The sequence below is a fragment of the Heliangelus exortis genome, chromosome 1, assembly GCF_036169615.1.
Source record: "Heliangelus exortis chromosome 1, bHelExo1.hap1, whole genome shotgun sequence".
In the NCBI taxonomy this organism is placed as follows: Eukaryota; Metazoa; Chordata; class Aves; order Apodiformes; family Trochilidae; genus Heliangelus; species Heliangelus exortis.
In genome coordinates, this window is record NC_092422.1 from 15,594,388 (window position 1) to 15,615,540 (window position 21,153).

The 21,153-nt window shown below is 38.3% G+C and overlaps 1 protein-coding gene across 1 annotated transcript in view; it reads right to left on the minus strand.

The window, feature by feature from the left end:
- The window catches only part of GUCY1A2 (guanylate cyclase 1 soluble subunit alpha 2), a 147,895-nt gene that overhangs the window by 99,211 nt on the left and 27,531 nt on the right, over positions 1-21,153 (minus strand). Inside the window, exon 4 of the mRNA XM_071734684.1 lies at positions 17,311-18,029. Within this exon, the coding sequence (XP_071590785.1) occupies positions 17,311-18,029 (719 nt within the window). The remainder of the gene's footprint in view (positions 1-17,310; positions 18,030-21,153) is intronic.

Sequence of the window (21,153 nt, forward strand, 5' to 3'; positions counted from 1 at the left end):
TGGAGAGCTCCTGAGATGAAGGCATGAAAGAGTCATAAACACTTTTCTGAGAACAAATTCAAATGCAAGTGTAGTAAAGTGAAATCAGAATGGGTGCCTTCAGCAGAGCAGCCATCCCATGGCCATCCCCAGTGAGAGCCACCTCTTCATGAAGCACCCCAGAATCCTGCTTCCTGATACCAGGAGGCAAGAAACAGCTTCTGTTTCTAGGACATACAAATTGTGGTATGAATATGGAAATTTGGAAAAATAAAATTGATGGATGATATGTTTCTTGATTCTGGTAGGGATGTGGTTTCATCCATCAGGTTTATTATTTTTAATGCTTTAGTGTGCCTAGGAAACTAATCATTTACACTGGCACTTTGTTGTGCTACCTAATAAAAAATTATGAACCTGTCTCAAACAATATAAACTCCATATTAAGTTTCTTTTTTACTCTGTCAAGTGTAAAGGTCAGAATTTTATGTTAAATTTCATTTGTTCCTTTGTATTCTGAAATGGACCATGCTCTATGCAGTCATCAATTATCATTCACAAATATTCTTTCTTTTAGTAAAGCAATTTAACTTGAACAACTAATCAAAGGAGAAACTTCCACTTCAGATTTATCCTGGCTATAAGCAGAATTTTTGTGCAGGATTTGTGCCTCTCAGCTTCCCTGTGAGAACAACACAGACTCAGCTGAAGAAGACCTGGTGGGGCTGTATCTCAGAAGGACACTTCCCATAAAGCCTGGAAGAAGCTGAAATTAGCCCACAGCTCTTGCATCCTCTGCTCAAACTGAAAGCTGAGCTACCTTAATCTATGAGCAAAAAGCTATTTCTGTTTCCTCACCTTCTTTATCCTCCATCCAAAGATTTGATATTGTAAGAAAATTGCAAGGTCCAGACAAGCTAAGCATGGGTAAAGAGAGTAGATTTATCTGCAGAAATTGGAAATCTAGACTGGGTAGTAAATCTAGACAGTGGATTATGAACTAAATTGTTCAAAAGGGGATAAAAATTGTTCGAAGGTGATAAAATAAGATGCACATATGTGTCTGGCACTCCACATATTCAATGGTTCACCCTGGAGCAAGAGTAAAGTGTAACTCACTGCTACACTAACCATGATTTCAGGTGCCATTGCTGCTTTTAAAGGCTTGCTCTTCAAATGCAAAACACAGAGACTGTTTCTGCTTTGGACTTCAAAAACACTAGATACACTTTTATGATACATTTTTATTTCATTTTCTATTGCCTTTTCTTTTGACAGATTCATCCCTAAAGAATTACTCTGGACAGCTGCCCCTGCTACTCTTGTTCAAGGAGTTTTCTCTTTGCCACATCTGTCTTGAGCTGGAGCACTTCTCTACTTGATACCTCTTACAACTGTGCTAGTGAGTTCTGGTACTGTCTGACAGCAGGGGCTGCAAGATGTGATAATTATTTGTCATGAAGTCTCACAGAATTTAAGTTTTTTAAAATATAAATCCTACTGTCCCAGCGGATGGATTCAATTCAAGGTCTTAGTTGACTGGATCTGAGAACAAACTATAAATGGTTTTGACTATGAAAATGGTATCAGGACTGCTGGCTTGGCTTTATGTCAACAACACATAGCATGGCTTATCATGTGATGTTGTTTTTAGCCAACAATTTCATACCAAAACAAAGAAAACATTTTGTTCTCATTGGATATGTGAAATGGCTGAACACATAAACTTGCTTGAACCCCAGCAATATACTTATTGCTCTATCTTATCTTCCCTGTGAAAGAGGCCATTAATAAACAAATAATACTTGGACAGTCACATCATTACTGAAAAGGTACATAAGATGTCAAATGTTATCGTTTCATTTCAGTCAAGTTATACGGGAAAAACTTTGTGCTTTTAAAACATTTTTCTGTTTGTTTTTGCCTTCCTAATTACAGCATCAATTAACTTTATAGCTAAAGAGCTACTGAAACCTCTAAGATAAACAGCCCAATGAGGCAGCTTGGGGCAGATCTATAATATGGATGTAAAGAAGCTAAGAGAAAGCATTTCACATTCAAAAGCCTCAGCTTTCTAGCAAGTGCCTGTAGCTGTGGAGGCTGAAATAGCACTGAAATCTTAACAACTCATCACATCTGCTGCCTCACAGAATAGAGGTCCCATGCTGAGCTTCACAGGCAAATCCAAAGCATTAGAGGTCTTTTCTCACCAGTCTTTTTTCAGGATAGTCAGCTCTATTTAAAGGATCCGGGACTTGCTTTTCATACAGACAACCTTTGCTTGTATCTTTAGGTTTGAAGATATCACAGTAGCTCCATTCTACGTAGTAATGTGCAGTGCCTCATATACACAGCTTCTTACTGATTTATGAATAGTTCTACAAAAATTTTGCACCCTTCATTTTACAAGAAAATCACACACTAAATGGAATATATATGACTCAAGAGACTTGTATTTTCAAAAATAACAGGAAAAAACCATTTTAAGTCTCTAATTAAAAGTATTTAGTAAAAGCATTAGGGAAATTTGCCAGCCAGTACTAACATAATTACAACCCAGTCTCATTTGCCAGGTAATGATGGAACTTCAAGTGCAATTCTGCACTTCTCAAGGGTGCTTCCTCCAAGCCCTAGTGACACGAATAAAAACTTAAATTACCAGGAAGTAAAACTTCTTTTCATCTAAAGAACACTTTTAGTATGATTTATCTCAAATTGCTCTTCACATTCTAAATATTTAGGAAATAAAGATGGTTTTATTTAGCAAGACAGAATCAGAAAGAGGACTTAATTGATTTGACACTGACAGGCAAATATTTCAAAAATAGAGTTTTGCATATGTCTCACAGGATCCTTTGATATGAACTCCTAAAATCTATGACTTCTTTTCATTTATCAATGATAAATGAAATACAAACATAATGTAATAATGTTTTTCCTAATAGAAGAATATGTAAGTAATCATATATACAGTCTTACTGTCCAGTGTGCAGATTGTCCATGAATTATCAAAATACCTACAGAACTGTGTGGTGATGTTCACGTGAAGATTATCTGAAGAGCACACCATGATTACAGATATTATCCTTTACTAAAAGTAAGCATGGAAAGTTGCCTTATTGTAGATTAACTAGGATATAATTTTAAGATATTATATTTTAATATTATTAATAAATTCAAAAGAAAATTCTGTATTTCCAAATATTAACAGTGGCATAATCAAAATATATTCTGATTACTTCATTCATGTGGTACCTACTTACTTAGCTGAAATCTTTAAAATAGAAAATGGAAAAACTTCAATGGAAAAAACCCAACCAAACAAAGATAACAGAAAATCAGACTTTCTGGATTTAAAATTGATTTTAACTTTATAGTATGGTGCTTCTTCCATTCCAACAATCGGCTACTTGAAACAATACATTTTGGTCTGTTTCCAAAAATACTTTTATAGCAAAAATAGCAAAAATCCTGTTGAATTTAGTGGAGACAAGACTTCTCTTCAATGATGATCTGTCGAGTACAAGATTCTCTATGGGTAGCTCAGCCTCCTGTTTGTCTATAAAAGAATTCATTTGTTTCCTGTAGCTTTTTCATTCTTCCCAGATCTAAACACATCCCAGAACCAAAAATACATCTGTAACAAATATATTCACATAAAATGGGTCCCAGTAACTAGGGCACTCAGGTAAACTTTTCAGAATGTTTCTCCTCCCAGTTTGACACAATCCTTCCCCTCCCACTCCTCCAGGATTGGTTATTTTAAGTCTAGTTCATTTTTATGAAAAAGAACTGAGATTTGTATTGTTATTTTCTTCTCACAGATCTGCAGGAGGAGACTGACAAATACCCTTTGCTGATACATTTCTTCAAATGGAATTAAAACTACAAATTAAACTCATTTCTTAGTCTTACTTCTGCTAAAGGGAAGACAGGCTTACTAAAGTCCTTTAAAATCTGCTGTGAGATTTCAGTTCTGCTCAGTAGAATGCTTTATTTATGTTCCTTTTCTATAAATCTATTGACAAAGCACCAGGTAGCCTTTAGGTAGATTACTACCAGCAAATACAAATGCTTGAAGAATTACACAGGGAAAGATCTGTTAAGATTAAACTCCTGAGTCATTTTTTTTGACTGTTCATACAGCAAGTCTCTCAAAGAAGTAAGCCTCATACTTTTGAATCCATGCAGGGATGAGAAACTCTCTCTTTTTGTGTAATTCCGTAATGCATTATTGAATACTGATCATCTGTAAAATTTTCACCTCAGCAGACACAGTTCACAAACACATGCAGATACCCTAAAAATATTAATAACTTTTCATCTTCTTAGGAAATGGAATCTGCTTTTTCTCCATGTGTAATTCTGCTGCTTCCCCAGCACCCCATAATTTTCACCCCATAATTTTGTAGAGATGCACTTTGACATAGGTAGAAAGTAGTCTGTTAGTCATGTGTTGTTATTTATTAATTGGTAACTTTTTGGACATTTCCTATAATGAATACTGCACTCTTTTCATCTACAGTGACTTTTGAAACAAGTCTTAAAAGGTCAATCACATTAACACACACACTCAGATAAAAGCTTATGCAATCTTTTAAGTCTCGGTGTGCTGAATGGTAAATTAACTTTTCAGAGAAAGTATTTTTTTTTCTTTAAAAAGAAATTTTAAAAGTATACGCCTCTTTCTCATTGCCTCTTTTTAAAATTATAAGAACCCCTCAATACAATATTGATAACATTAATAATTCCTATCTAGAAATAAAAGTCAAATTCCCTGAACATGCCATATGGACAGTTTCTATTATCAAAAGAGTTTCATGCTCAAGAGATTTCTAGGAGAGGTTACCAAATTATGTTCTGCATTTAAAGTCAATTTACACTTTAATTTGCTCTCCTAACTCAAAATAATTTCCCTTCTCCAAAAGTAATTCTGTTGAAACTGACCTGATGATAACTATTAAATCTAGAAGTAACATCTATTAACTAACATCTAGTAACTAACAAATAAATCTAGAAGTAACATCTTATTTATCCTAAGCATAAGTAACATGTTTTGGTCCCACATTAATAGAATGATACCTGATTTGGATTGCAACTTGATTTATTGTTATCAGGTATGGGTCAGGAGATCCTGACCACATCCACTGATTCCAACAGTACTCAAAGAATTAATAGTTTGGGATTTTCTTATTGCTACAGTTGTTTCACAGAATATTCTACTAAAGAAATTTGGAATTTCTGGGCAGTCTGATATGGTACCCTTGTGTGTCCATCACATTCAGTGAGACCACATAGCATTATATGACACTATGGGAAAAAACAGAATTCCAGCAATAAGTCAGTTATTTTTAAATACTGTTTATGGATTTGTCAGTGCTATTTCTATGTCCCCAGAACTCTCTGTGGAGTTCCTCATCACTCAAAATTGCTCCAAAAGCCTTTCAGGTCTCTCTGATGCTGCTCAACATAACTAGGAAACCTCTCATATGTTTCTGCATTTTTTGGCTAACAGAAAATATTCTCAGCTATTTTATCCCCATATTCCCAGGAACAAATGCCAGAAACTAAATGCTCAAGACACAGAACAGAAGTTATCCAGTAACTGAACTTGAACCCTTCCTGAGCAAAGAGGAAATACACTGAATCAGTAGCCCACTAAGTTGAGTGAGAAAATTTGATGCCTTTTTAATTATATGTTCCATGCTCCTTTCACATGAAATTTAAACCACAGTGCCCGTTTGCACAGCACTGATGTTGTTGCCACAGTCAGTATTTTTCAAGCATAGTTTTCCTTTAAAATGAAAAAAGACATACAATTCAATGAAGCTGAAAAATCAAAGTTCTTTCAATATGAAGTATGTCCTTTAATATTTGCCAAGCACCGGTATTTGTCCCCTTGGGTTTCAGCAGAGCTGAAATATATATAGCCCCCTCTGTTCTTTTCTTGGTAGCTTTCCTTTATTGGCATAACAGAACTCTGGGAATTGGGGATCTCTTCATTCCTTTTGCCTGACTTTTGCCAGGTGCCACATCTATGGAGGCAGAAAGAACTCTGGCAGGGAAGTCCTCCAAAAGCCTGCACTATTCAGAACTCCAAGCCACAGCAAGCACAGCTGAGAATTATCCCCAGGATCTATTAATGCACTGAAACATTCCCTCTGCTGGATGCCTTTGAAGCAACAAAGCAGAAAGCACCAAGTGTTTTTGCAAAGAAAAAAAAAATCGCTGCAATTCTTGTATATTTAAGTAACACATTTTAAATCCAATTAATTTACAATTCACTGGGCATTCCCAATATAAGTTCTACACGAATACAATAAATCAGGCTATGCTCTATCATATCAGATCAGTTGTAGTATCATTTCCTTCCTAAGAGAAGTCATGCAGGAGCTACTTGATGACTAAAATAATCCAACACTCTTTATGGGGGAAGGATTAAAAGGTTAATTTGATTGGCAAGGAACCTTGGCATCAGTGGAAGGAAGGGACATGACTAAGTCCCCTGATTCACACCTTATGCCTATTCTGAGGCCCATGTCTCAGTGCCATTGATCTTCCCTTCTCACACAGAACAAAAAGAGCAGAAAGTGCTGAGGTATTGCTGGGGAGCCTACCTCATCACACAGGGTACAAAAAAGAAGTTAGTCTGCCCAGTTTTTTTCTTTATTCCTGAAGACACTGAGCTTTACTTTTGTTCTGTGACAGGTGAATAAGATCTTTCAGCAGCCATGACTGGAGTCCTCCAAAGCTATTCCAATTTTTATATCTTTGCCCACTAAAATATCTGCTTAAGAAATTGATTTATTAATATTTGCCTTGCAAATCTGGAGTTATTCTTCAAATTCTCCTAAACATAGCACAGGACAAACATTTTTATGCTCTAAGCTTTTATCTCATGACTTTTCAGAAGCAGTACCTTTGTAGCCTGTCAGTGTAAGCCATCTTATTTAGACACTTTGATAATATTTCTGTACTGTCTTAAGGATGATCCCCTAGACCTATATTTTCATCAGAACTGACATTTTTAAAGCTCTCAGTTGAATGCTTGAGAAGGAAGTAGTAGACTGAGGTACTGAGATGTAAGATAATCAGATCCTATCAAGTCCAGTCACAAAAGCAAACCACTACAGTACTGGAATATTCCTAGAAAAATGCAGTCAGAATTAATGGTTAAAATGCTCATTTGTCAAAGAATAACGGGGCACCCAAAGCTTCCCTGTTCAGTCTCACCACCCTAATAGTGAAGAATTTCTTGGTAATGTCTAACCTTACAATTCAAAGCCATTACCCCCTGTCCTCTCTCCTCTTGCCCTTGTAAAAAGTCCCTCCCCAGTTTTCCTGTACACTCTTTGTATACTGGAAGGCTGCTCTAAGGTCTCCCCAGAGCCTTCTCTTCTGCAGGCTGAATCCCAGCTCTCTCAGCATCCCTTCATAGGAGAGGTGCTCCAGCTCTCTGTTCATCTTCTTGACCCTTTTCTGGACCAACTCCAACAGGTCCATGTCTTCCTTGTGTTAAAGGCCCCAGAAAAAAAGATCAGGTGAAAATGAAAATGAAATATGTTTATATTACTGAAAGAATTACACAGACCTTGGTCTGCCAGTAGTCCCACAGTAGAAAAAGTCATTACAGAAAAAGCTGCTGTCCATTGTGAACTAGAAGGTCAGTTCCAGTCTTCACAAAGAAAATGAGTAACAAGTATCATAAAATACATAAAACTTACAAGGCAGATAGAAACTCAAATTGCTCAAAATGTTCAAAATAATATTTAAATGTGTTTTCAACTAGGACTGAGTTTTTTAAATTTTACTTTTTTCTGAGGTGCCAAAGTACTGAGTGTTTACTACTTGTTTGCAGTCCCCCAAAAGGACCAGTTTTATTCTGGTTTAAATAAATATAGGAGGAAAATTATGTGTTAGGAATATTTTACACGCCTGTCTTGGGTCTGAGGAAAAAGAACATTGAGTTCTCTTTTCAAATACTCATTCTAAGTCTTCACTTATAAAACCCAAAGGTTAGCAACAGGAACAAATAATATAAATATTATTTTGTGGCTTAAATCATTTCACTTTCTTTAATCATGATGATATGAGTGAGATGTTAGATACTGCTTAAAAGGCAATGTGTCACAGATAGTTTTTTTTCTGGAGAGAATGTGAATATATAGTTAAAGACATACCCAAAAACAATGAATGAGACAAACTATAAAATTTGAGGATTCAGACTGCACTTAAGTATTAGTAAATCAGCACCTGACTTTTGCAGGTCACTTCTATAGTTTGACTTTTGCACATCACTATTATCTTATTCCTTAGTACCACTGGTAACTATTCCCAGTGGGGCAACATGTGAAATAAGCTACGTGTTACTTCATAGTAGCATTTCTTACAACCCCTAAAACTTATGATGTCTGATTAATCTACATTCCCAGAATACAAAAGGGGTCAAAACCAGGTACAAACCACAAAGTAATGTTCTGCCATCTGTCTATCCTTCCTGGGTCCTGATTTGAGGCTTTAAGAAAAAAAATTAAGGTGAAGTGAAAAAGTTGAAAGCTTCCTTTTTACTCCCTGGGTTATTTGGCCATGCAGGACCACGCTGCAGCTAACCTGGAGTAACTCAGGCTTGCTCTCAGGCAAGGAGCATGCTCCAGGAGCAGGGCTAGCACAACGTTTGGCATTTGCATGAAAGTTGCCAAAACAGGTAGTTCCACACCTTGCATTTGCTACCCTTCAGAACAGTAAATTTAAGGTTTATGCCCAGAGGCACATCCACGTTTTCCCACAGCCTCTGACTCCCCACCCATGCACCTGGGGGAACTCATGCACAAAACCAACTAAACCCACATGGAGACACTCAGGCTTTTCCCTTCCTTCCTAAAGATGCTTCAGCCTCTGGAAAGACACTCAGAAAAGAAGCCTTAACTTGAGACTGCATGCATTGCCCAGTTACAAGTACCAGGAAAGGGAGGAGGAGGGGAAACAGTGACCGTTTCTACTTTAATTTGACCATCCCAAGGAAAATGGAGTTTTTTTGACATCACACCTCTGACACCAGGCACTCAGCTCTCATGAGCAAATGAAGTAAAGGATAAGAATCTATTGTGAATAATTAATACTTAATTTTAGCCACTAGAAGAGAGAGGTAGAGATAAATTTATTACTGCTGATTTGTGCTTGAGTATTCTCATGATGTAATGTAAAAACCAGTGAAATGCGTTTTTTTTTTCCACTTATGACACAATGTAATTTAGAAATTCATTGAAACAATTTCAGTCAAATAAACATGAATATTTTCATGTGCAAGCAGCTTTCTTATAATAAAAAAAAGTATATAAAAATCTTGAGAGAGGAGAGTTCATCACAGAGTTAAATTGTTTTAATATCCTCTTAACTCAAATTTCCACTTTCTTTGGTTTTCAGCTAATGGAAATAAAGAAGTATTTTATCTTTAAATTGTTACACTTCTCCAGTCTTATCACTGAAAATAGTTTAAATATTATATTTATTTAAATGGCCTGCCTTAAAGAAGAAATAGTAGTTCTGGACCACTTTCACAGTGTTACTAAAGCTCTCTGAGGCACAAACACCACTAAGATAAGCCAAGTCATCTGCTGTTCCCCGTAACCCATCACAGTCTCTAGAAGCAGTCAAGCCATTCAATCCAATTCATCTTGAAAATCATCAAAGTCCAAACACATTTTGGCATGTGAAAGGGTGGGATATGAGCATTAGCAGAAACAGGAGACAATTTGATTCTGAGAGCTCCAAGGGTCTGTAAATCAAAGGCAGCTTAGCATCAAAGACTGACTGAATAAATCAGCTCTGGGGAAAAAACAGAATTTCTAGATTGTAATTGACAGATGTCTGTAATGCTAGAATGAATTCCAGATCACTTCATTTGAATTTTACTAGGAGAGGAGAAAAAACACAGTTACAGAGTAAAAGCAAAACACTTCAAATTTGTGTGTGGTGGGTTTTAAATTATTCTGCCAGTGTCAGGACTGCTCATGTCATTCTGTTGTTTCAAAATACAAATAAAAAGTAGCAGATAGAGAAGGCACTCTCAAAAGAGGGGGAACAACCTACTTCCTGGATTTGAAAAAACATTGGTTTTATCTGGTTTGCAATAGTCAACAAACACAAAGTGGTCCATTCCTCACATGATGTACCCACAAACCTGTCTGAAAGTGGCCACCAACCAGAGAAGTCTCATCTTCTCATTTTTTAGTAAACAGTGGACATTATGTCCACAGGATGCCCCAGAAGCCAACAGGATGAACTTCTCCTGGTTCCAAAGGTGCTAGAGAAAACTCCAGAGGAGTGGTCCTGTGGGATCTATCAGGTGCCACTGCAAGAGGATACGTTTTCATCCTCTGGGAGAGCTAAAAAGTGGGAGGATGTATTACAGAAAATTGCACTGCAGGCTTAATGTTTCATTAAGCATTGTTGGTCACTGTGATAGTCAGCAGGATGGAATTGATGGACTTTTCATCTCATCATAAGTAGTACATATACAAAGCTGAGTAAAGAAATGGCTCTGCCAAGCACCATGGAAGAAGGACTGGATCAATAATTCCACAGTTAAACAAAAGAATAGAAATTAACATGGGAAATTCCAAACAACCTACACTGAATTGGGCTACATTTTAAAATGAACAGCTTTTTTAAAATCTGGCCTTTAGCTACATACCTATCTATACACTTTACAATCTAACTTTCCAGATACACTTGCTTAATTTTGGCTCTGGAGTGGTTTATTTTTATTTATTTATGCATTTATCTAAATAAGTAGACTGGGACAAATTACTGCTGGAGCATCATAACTGATCTACCACAAACCTCTTCTCCACACTAGCAACAGCTGAGGCTCTGGCTCACACAGCCTGCACTATCAGTAGAGCTGTAAAAAACTGACAGTACCATTTTGCTGGATGTTTTCTCACTACAGTTGGTGTTTCTTGAAAACCAGAATTGTATGTGGTATCTGAAACTTGTTGCCATATAAAATTTTCAGATTCTTTTTTTTATTGAACTCAAGTTTTCCTATTTTTAAATGTTGTTGTATTAAAATATAAATGTAATGTTTTCCTAACAAAACATATTTTAATGTAAAAATACAGAAAAAACCATAAACAATAAAAGGAATTTTCACCAAATCCCTGGCAAGCTGTGATTTTAATAAAATAGCATATTTGAAGAGAATATATTCCACCAGAAAAACTCTGGCCACCTTCAGTAATGCAGTATTAGGTTCCAGCTTCATTTTTAGACAGATTCTCTGAATTAAAGGATTTGCAAGTCTAACAGTAAGTCAAAGGCCAGTGAGTATTCTTGTAAGAAATTATTTATTTCAAAGGTAGAAAAGGGCTGTTAGTCTGAGTAGGAGAGCAGTAACACAAGGAAAATGCAGCTTCACAGTTTGTGGCAGGGAACCAAATAATTTCTTTTATTATTCTCTTTCAACTTTCTTACCAACTGCATGCCAAGTCAAAGCTTCAGAAAGGCACCCACAAAGCACTGCTGGCAAGGTTCATCCTGTCAGTCTGTGCACTGAGGGAACGGGGTCTGGATCAAGGCCCTGAGGACATAGTGGGTCCTCATGAGGGCAGAATTATCTTCTCTTGATCTGCCCAGCATTGGTGGCACAGGAGTGGCAAGTAAGGAGGACATTAGCCAGAAAAGGAAAAGGAAAAGTCAGTCCTTGTCTTCCCATAAAGACAAAAAGTGAAGCAGCTCCATCTGTCTCATACTGTCAAGTAGGAAAATGCTTACACTGTCAAAGATGGTCTTGTTTGCTCATAAAGTTAGAAAACTATTGTAGTCAGGAAGTACCCATCAAGAACTTCCAGCCCTTGCCTGGTCAAGAAATGGTGGGTGGGGTCCCCACCTGCAGTGGTGCTACATGCACACCTTCCTGCTGGGTTATCAGATTCATTTTGTTGTCTTCTCCTCAGGAAAAGACAAAAAGTGGAAAATTCCTATGATAAACTCTCAGTGAAAACTTGAAATGTGGCCTTGGTGGCCCCTAGAATAAAGATTTCTGCAGTCTCACCATTAAGGTGAAGGGAAAGCTGCTTGAGAAAGGAAAATTCATTAATGCAGTAGAATTGGGTAATATAAATATATATTGGGGAGCTCTGTAAAAACAAATAGCATATACAAAGAGACATGGTGAAAGAATATCTGCTTTAAAAACATTGACTCACAGAGATGAGGAATTGACTTCTACTGCAAAAGTAAGAAAGTGGAAGTCTTGCAGAAGCTCAGATGGGAGGCAGTAACATTAATACCACACATTACCACGTTTAAGTAGTGTTGACAAGTAAAACATTGAAAGAGTCATGTCAACACCTTCACTGTGCAGGTGAGAGAGTCAGGGAGATATTTGGGTGCAAACATTGCATTTGCTTTGTGCAAACACCTGGAGGTGCTGCCAAGGAAGGAGTGGTCATTCTTCCCAGATGGTCACCTGGCCAGGAGGACCCAGCACCAGGGACTGTGGGGTACTTAGAAGGCTGATCCTGTCCCACTGCATGGCAGTGTGCAGCCATCAGCTCTCTTCAAATGATAGAACCCTTATGGAAAGGAAACCTCAGTGGATAGGCTTGACAGGGGCTTTAGAACACTCCACCAGACCTGTTCAAACTCAGTCCTTTCAGTTTAAATTTTATCTTACTATATATGTGATTCTACTTTCACTAAACTCTTGTTGAGTACAGTTGTATTCACCATGTGGGAAGCTATAAGCAACCAAAATCAAATGGTTAACATCCACAATAAATAAATTCTTGATTGATGCAATAAATAATTGCTCCCAGAGAGAGAGGTGTAGAACAAGTTACCTTTGAGAAGTGAAACAGCAACATTTTGATCTTGTTATTTAGAGATAATACAGAAAATTTGGAAAACCTGATTGCATACAAGGGAAGCTCTTTAGTTAAAACCCACACACAAAAAAACAACCAACCAACCAAACGAAAAAACCCCAGACCCCTGAACTCCTATAAAAATTAGTGTGAAATATGAAAAACAACAGAATGTTTGTACAAGAAGCAAACCAAGAGGTCCCTAATATTCCCTTTGGCATCTGGGTAGCAGCATACTGTAAACAAGTAGCAATAACAAGAATTTAGCTGCATGGGAAAATAGGAAATCTCAGAAGCTGATCACATTCAGCTTTTATACATCTAAAGAACTGCAGGTGGGTACAAGGAAACCTCATCTAAAGAAAGTCACAATTGTTCATACAGATAATTTTGCATGTGAAAAACAATCAAGAAAAAACCCAAAGCATCAGTGTGGATAATGTAATCAGTACAGAAAATAAAATGTAAGGACAGAAAGAAGAAGGGAAGAAAGGGTGGAAGTAAGACATCACATCCTATCTTATTCAGGGTTAGTTTGTATGATTTGGTTCTTATCCTCTAGAGACAAGTATCTGCAAACTTTTGATAAGTTCAAGTAAAGTCAGTGAGACTGCTGAACCAATAAATTCATACAATTGCTTACTATTTTGCAGGATGTTTGCAGTGTCCACATGTATCCATTACATAATAGTGACTCAAATACCAGTCAAGCAAAAATCAAATCATCAGAATTATGACCCAAGAGTATGTATGGTTTTGAAAAATCTGGATTAAAGTTCTAGAGTCCGTGTTCTTCAGGTAGGGAGCTCTTTTTCCTGTTTGCTCCCTACAATGGGAGCAAATGCTGTAAATGCTAAGAACTACTAGGTGACATATCAAATAAAACTTTGCTGAGGTATTGATGCCCTGAGACATGAGGCTGTGGTTCTAAGAAGGTGGACACACATCTGCAGGAAGTGCTACCTATCACCTAGAACTCATAAGACTTACATCAGAACTTTAGGACTGTGTTATACTGCCAAGTTACTTATTCCAGTGATTCAAATCCCATTAAATCAAAACACACAAATGAGCCTCTGCATAAACAACAAAAGCACTAAGCACTCTGAAAGTCAGGACAGGTGTTTTTTCAAATTTGCTTCTGGCTGCTGAATTAGGGGAAGATCATGTCTTTCTCACTGCAAGCCTAAAAAAAGACCTAACTTATGTATTGAAATGGAGATAAAAGTGCCCTGAAGAGAGACTGAAAGGTCCTCTGTTAACCGCAAAACCTTTAAAAACAATTTTTGTTTCTTGAGGAACTACCAAGACAATTGAGCAGCTTCAAAAATGCAGCAGAGTTGTCTGGGTTGCATCCCTTCAGCTGTCTTTTAAAGTAACAAGCTCTGAAAAATGTTGAGGTTATTGAAGACTCAGACTCTTAAAGAAAGATAAATAGCTATAAGTAGAATGCAATTCCAGCATGAACTGAACAGAGGTGTGTGACAGAGAAATACCTGTCAGTTACTGCTATCTTATCAGCAAGGTCATGAGGGGTGATCCTCACAGCCACTGATCTACCTGCCCCACATTCAACTTCCAAACAAGTATTGGGAAATTGAAAAGAACTCCAAAATGAGCTGTATGAGTGACATCAGCTCTGGGAAAATAACACAGCATGCAGTTCCCAAGGCTCAGTCTATTTTTTTTGTCCAGGAGATAGTAGGAACTTGAGCATGACACAACAGTACTGCCATGTTGCTCCTCTCAAACTCTATGTAAACAACACAAGCACAATCTCTAAATCTGTTTAACCTTTCATTTTGGGAAAAAAAATTATCTAGCAACATGATTCACATGCTGAACTTCTTTTAACTGCTCAAAAAGCTTCATTTAACGACTTACCAACATAAAACTTGGGAAAGTGAATATAAAACAAGTGAGTCATAAGAAAATACTAAGCTAAACTGACATTTTCAAATTAATTCTCATGCCTGCAACAAAACATTTCCCTCAGGTCACCTGCACCTCACTATCACCCTTCTCTCTCATTTATAACCTGCTGTTCAAGACACATTTTTTCTTCTGACTGTTGTCAAAGAATATCCTTATACTGCCATTCTTTTATCTCCTTCTCAAGAAAATCTGACTTACTACTACTGTACTAGTGCTGACACTTGTTCAGGGTCTGACTCTACACATGACTTTAAGATAGAGTCACTCTTCTGAGTGGTAGTGGGGCCCACTGCTGATTAGATTCATTTCCCACTGGTATTGACACATGCAAACCACAGCAATGACACAAGGATGCACTCAGAGCTGCACAGCTTGATGGCAGAGAACAAGATTTTGAAATCAGAGTTGCTTCCCAAACTAAATCAGATTTGTCTTCCCCATGCTAAAATCTGCCTCCAGCAAGCTTCACTCCTTACCACCTCTCCTATGAGCAAGCCACAACCGTATGTAACCTGCACAGTAACACAATGCTGTTTGTTTAACTTCTAATTAGATAGGAAAAACGTTTTAGAAACATCCCCCTTGCCAACTCCTTCCTCTTCAGGGTGATTTACAGCAGATTCATGAAGAGCAGAAGGAGACTGAAGGGCCATGACTCTGCCTCATGGCAGGGGAAGATGCCTGAAATGGACAGGCAGGCTCAGAAGGTAGGAAGAAGCATGTTACAAGCCTTTTGTTGCTCTCAACAAGGCTGTGAAGGGACTTCAGCACAAGTCCTGTGAGGAAGGGCTGAGGGAGCTGGGGGTGTTCAGTCTGGAGAAGAGGAGGCTCAGGGGAGACCTCATCACTCTCTACAACTCCCTGAAAGGAGGGTGTAGCCAGGGGGGGATCGGTCTCTTCTCCCAGGCAGCTGCCAGTAAGACAAGCATGGTCTTAAGCTCTGTCAGGGGAGAATATTAGGTTAGATGTTAGGAAGAAATTTTTTACAGAAAGGGTAATCAGGCATTGGAATGGGCTGCCCAGGGAGGTGGTGGATTCTCCGTCCCTGGAGGCTTTTAAGAAGAGACTGAACGTGGCACTCAGTGCCATGGTCTGGGAAACACAGCAGTAGCGGATCAAGGGTTGGACTTGATGATCTCAGAGGTCCTTTCCAAGCTGGCTGATTCTGTGATTCTGTGATTCTTGCAAAGGAGAAAGGATTGCCCCAAATTGTAGCTCTGAGTCAACACCTCTAAACACATACAACACCCCCAAACTCCATACAGCCTTCTCATAATTAAATGTTTGGGTGACTTTGAGGACAGACTCTGAAAAATACTCCCCTTTTGGTTTTAAATAGATTGAGAACCACTAGTTTCCTTCCCTTGGGAAACATGTTGTTTCCAGGGGAAAAAGCATGTTTATTGGCACCAAAGAGGGGCTGGAAACATTGATGCTGTCAGGAGTGGCTGTGTTTTTAAAAGAATGCAGAACTCAACCCACAGTTGCCACAGGAGTCTTTCTGAAACTCTGGCCCAGTGTAGGTCCCACAACAGAAGTGGAGTTTCTCAAGCTATATCCAGACCACCTAACTTGTGGCACCCATAGGCAGGAATTAGGTGTCCAAGTATCCAATGTGTTCAAAATTGACCAATCTTAAAATTGGGACCTATCTCTTAAAAACCCTGAAAATCATTGATTCTTTCACTTTGGGCAGCAGTACTTCCAAGGTATCCACATGGAGGCCTTAAATTAAAGCATTAAGTGTAAGTACTTTGATGCATAAAGCTGAAACCTGGCTCTACACTGAAAAGCTTTCCCATAATTCAAGGATATGCAATGAGACAAACTCCATCCAACCTTTGGAGAGGTCTACTCTGGAAGACATATTCTTACCTATCTCACCTGGCATTCAATGAACTCAACACTGGGCTCACTATTTAAGGGAGCTCTCTTCTAAAACACTTGAGGGAAGAGGCAGTGTAGGAGGAGCAATGCCTATTTACATGACAGGAAGGCATTAAAAGTGGCAGAAGTGATACTTGGTACCACTTATACCTCTGGTTCCCTTACACTGCTGGGTGAGAGATAAAACACACAAAGGAAAGCAGCATTTCCAAACAGAGAAGTAGGATATAATGAAGTGGCAATGTGAACACTGCAGTGAGAGTCTTTCAGAAAACATGCTGAAAACTATGTCCTAGCAAATGTTTTAATAACTAGTATTGTTTCCATAATAAATATGGAGTGAAATTAAGCATTAGATATGGGCACTTTGTAAAATTCCTCACCCTTTTGATTTACGTTGTGCTATTCTATGCCATGGTGCAGAATTTTCTGAATGTCAGTGTCATGATTTCTTACACCATCATAGACACAGCTTATAAATAATTTAGGAAAATATTCGCTTGGCTGGGAAATTCCACTTAGCCCCTGTTTGTAAGACCCAAGTGAGCTTTCCAGGGTACATAGGACTTGAGCTCTGCAGAAATAATCTTCTCCTATCACACACACATACACACATCCCCTTCAAAATTAATGTCCTTACCTTATCTTTATTGTCAGAGTCGGAATCCTCAAGTTTGGTCCGAATGACAAAGGGAGTAGATAATCTCAGGAGAACTCGTTCAAATGTGGCACTGATTTTAGGAGAAACTATATCGAAGCAGTCTTGGAATTTCAGAGTTTTATGTGTGTCACATCTGAGCTGCTTCCTAAGACCTTCTCCAAGCTGGAGAATCAGCATGTTTTGATCAAACATCAGGTGAAAGGGAAAAGCTCTGCAGAAGGTGCTGATGCTAATTCTCAGGTCTACAGGGGACTGGGAAGTTCGCGGTGGAAGTGTTTTTGTGATATTTGCATTTTCACGTTCTTTGATAAGGAAAGTCAGACAACTGCAGTTGCCTGCATTTGTCCCCTCTGAACACAACTTATCATTAGTGACCTGTTCTACTTCCACTTCCAAGTGGTAAATCTTCTTTGCTGCTGCCTTTATCATTCCCATCATTGCAAATCCCACAATCTGATGTGGGTGAAAGTAATGAAGCATGAGATTGCCTTCTGAGAGCTCTTTGCATAGGAAAGAAGGGGATTCCAGGGTGGCCTGTCTTCCAAATGAAGTCCTAATGTGCTCCAGCAAAGCATCAAAGCCATTGAAGAAGTCTTGAAGGGTCCCGCCTACGGCTCGAAGAACTCTTTCATTTTCATCAAAGCAGATATTGAAGAATTCCTCCCCAAACTTTTCTTGCATTTCCTCAAACTTCAAACCTACAGGACAATGAGACACTGATATCAAAAACACGGTAGTGCTACTGTGTTACATTTTCTCTTTGTTCTCTGCTTGCCTGTCAGTGAGAGAAGTTACCTACCCACAGGACTTCTGTTTTTTTGTGCTGGCTGGGACTAGCCCTTGAAGCCATTTTTGCCTGTCATTCTCATGCTCTCAGCACACTATCCCAGCCAGCAACTTGTGGGATTTACACTTGCCTGTTCCCTTTCCCCTGCTGGAAGCATGGATACATTATAATTTCCCTGGCATCCACGTCACAGGAACTCTGCTGTGTGAATGCACCCAGCCACAGGTGCCTCCCCTCCATTGTTCACCAAGCTGCAAATGAGGCTTCAGCTTTTACAGAGGTTGACTGCCCCTGTGAGAGATCCAGCTCTTACCAGCTGGAAGAATAAGCTACTGGGACACAAAGTCAGGTCTATGGCTTTCAGAAAGCAATGTAAAGCCCTGCAGTCTGTGAGAGGGAAGGTTGTGGGGCCTGGCATTATTTTTAAAACAAAATGCTTTACTTATTTTAGCTGCTGGGTACTGCCAGAAGACAAAAAGGAACAATTACTTCTTTTTTTGTTGCATGCAAAGGAGAGTAAAGCCTTTGCAGTTTCTACACTCACCCATCTTTAAAAAAAACCCTGCCTCTTAAAGTGATCTAAACTGCTAGTAGATAGGACAGCCCTGTGACACCTCACAATGTCACTTCAAATCTCCATCACAGAAAATCAAAAGCTTTTTATTTACAGAGGTGCTAAGGCTGCTATTGCTGAGGGAATGAGAAATCATGAGTGATGGAAGCCCCTGGATACAAATGTGTACCCAATATTAGTCCAGGTTGTTATTTACCATTTTAAGGACAGCCTAGAAAAAATAATTTTGAGATGTTTATTAAACATTTTTGTTTGTCTTTTGTTAGGAAAGACAGGATCTCTTAAGTCTCTGTATATAATTTCTATATTACACAGTAGAGTTACAAAATTAATAAGATATGTTTGCATTGTTCTAAGAAGTATGAATCAGCTGTATGTGAATTACAAATATCCAGTAACTGTTTTAAAAAGAAATCAATATAGAAATTAACAACATAGTTACTTCAGTGAACTGAAACCAAATCACATGTCATTCAAACAGTAAAACACCTTAAATTTTGTCTTGAATTGTAAGACAAATCAAGTATTTCTTTACTATGAGGGTGGTAAGACACTGGAACAGGTTGCCCAGGGAAGTTATGGATGCCCCCTCCCTGGAGGTGTTCAAGGAAAGATTGGATGGGACCTTGAGCAACCTGATCAAATGGTAGATGGTCCTGCCCATGCAGAAGGGTTGAAACCAGATGATCTTTAAGGTCCCTTGCAACCCCCGTCATTCTATGGTCCTGTGATTATTTCCTAAGAGTACAACAGGCCCTTTATTTTTATGTATTGAGCATGCTTTATAACATTGATAAGATCCCAGTGGACCACTGAACTTCTCATTGTTTGTTTACATTGCTTGTAGGCTTTTAAATTTGGAAGAGTAGGGCTCAAGATGAACAAACCCAAGACTTTCATGCTCAAGGGGTATAACAGGAGACAGAAGAAGTCACACATCTATTGTTTAGAAACAATAACAATAACTGTGCCTGTGCACACAGGCATAGATATAACCATCATCATTCACAAGGGATCTGAGCATTCCACAACTCTGCAAACCATCTGCAACAGTAGTTTTGATTGGACCTTCAAAATGAGTGATAGTAGATTAAAATGTATAAAATTAAATATATAAACAGGACAAAATGACAAAGCATATTTTATAAAAGAAGTAACAGTAATAATTTGGGAAAGTTCATTCAGATGCCATTACTCATAATCAAATCTGGTCACTAAACTAGGTTTTTACAAAATATTCCCAGGATCTTTTATGACCACAGATGGTCAGATCTGTGGCTAAGCCAAAAGAAAGTACCTCTGGTACACAATGCCCCCTAATATCCTGACTCAGAGGACAGTGTGCCAATTCCTGACTCACTACCACTACGTCTGCATAATATAGTGTTGTAATATTTTCCATAAAAATACTCACTATAACCCAAAAATAGTTAAATTCTATGCTATACCAGTAACATCATAATAATTGGATATCAGTATCAAGGAGATAAGAAATAATCGCATAATTTGTATACACAAATACGTATGCATACTTCCCATCTCATTGTTCTGTAGAGTGAACTGTGAGAAGCTTTAGAAGTCTGTGTGAAAGTGAGGGGCACCCAAGGCTGCAAGATTACACACGCCCTGGAAGTATGGGAACTGGACATTATCAAACACCCCTGGGCTTTGGGTACAAATGACCTAATCCTGTTACTGAACAATGGAACACTCCACAAAGCTGCCCAAAAGAACTGCACAGGTGAGCTCTCTTTACAGGGTATTCTGAAATTACATTAAACCAGTCTGTTGCCCTGATGCCACTGACAGTAGGGCATGCAGAACTGATCACTCACGCCCCTCACTGCTACCCATGTAAGCACTGTCTCTGTCCCCTCAGTGGGACTTGTTCCTTAGCATCCATCATCGGGTTTTGCCGATCACCTCAGATCCATCGTGTCCACCCGGGAGGACTTGGCTCTTCAGTCTGGCCACAACCTACCAACTCCAAGCAATATGAACTCTGCTATGAAATCCAGGTCAATGAACTGGCTCTAGGACATGCCACTACTTCTAAAATCATTTTAGCTTTGAATTGAGTCGCACACAGTATCAGCAGAAAATCAGATGAGCTCAGAATAGAAAAATTTATATAGCCAAGCTCAACCAAATTGCTGAACTGTCTTAGCTGGGAATCTTCTCTCTAACAATAGACATTATGAGATAGTGAGAAAATTAAACAAACTCAAACTACCTTCTAAAATAAACAAGCATAACACACCTATTGGGAACGTTCTTTCCTAAGCTTCATCAATAAGAAGTCAATTTTTGCTTGAAGTATAATGATTTTTCTTTAAATAAAAAAGCTTTATTAAAATTCCTGTTACTGAAACACACATGAACTATTTTTTTCTGTATTTCCAAAAGCTGTTGGCTTCAGTGATATGCTTCTATGAAGCTGGACAGAATACTTTATATGTAT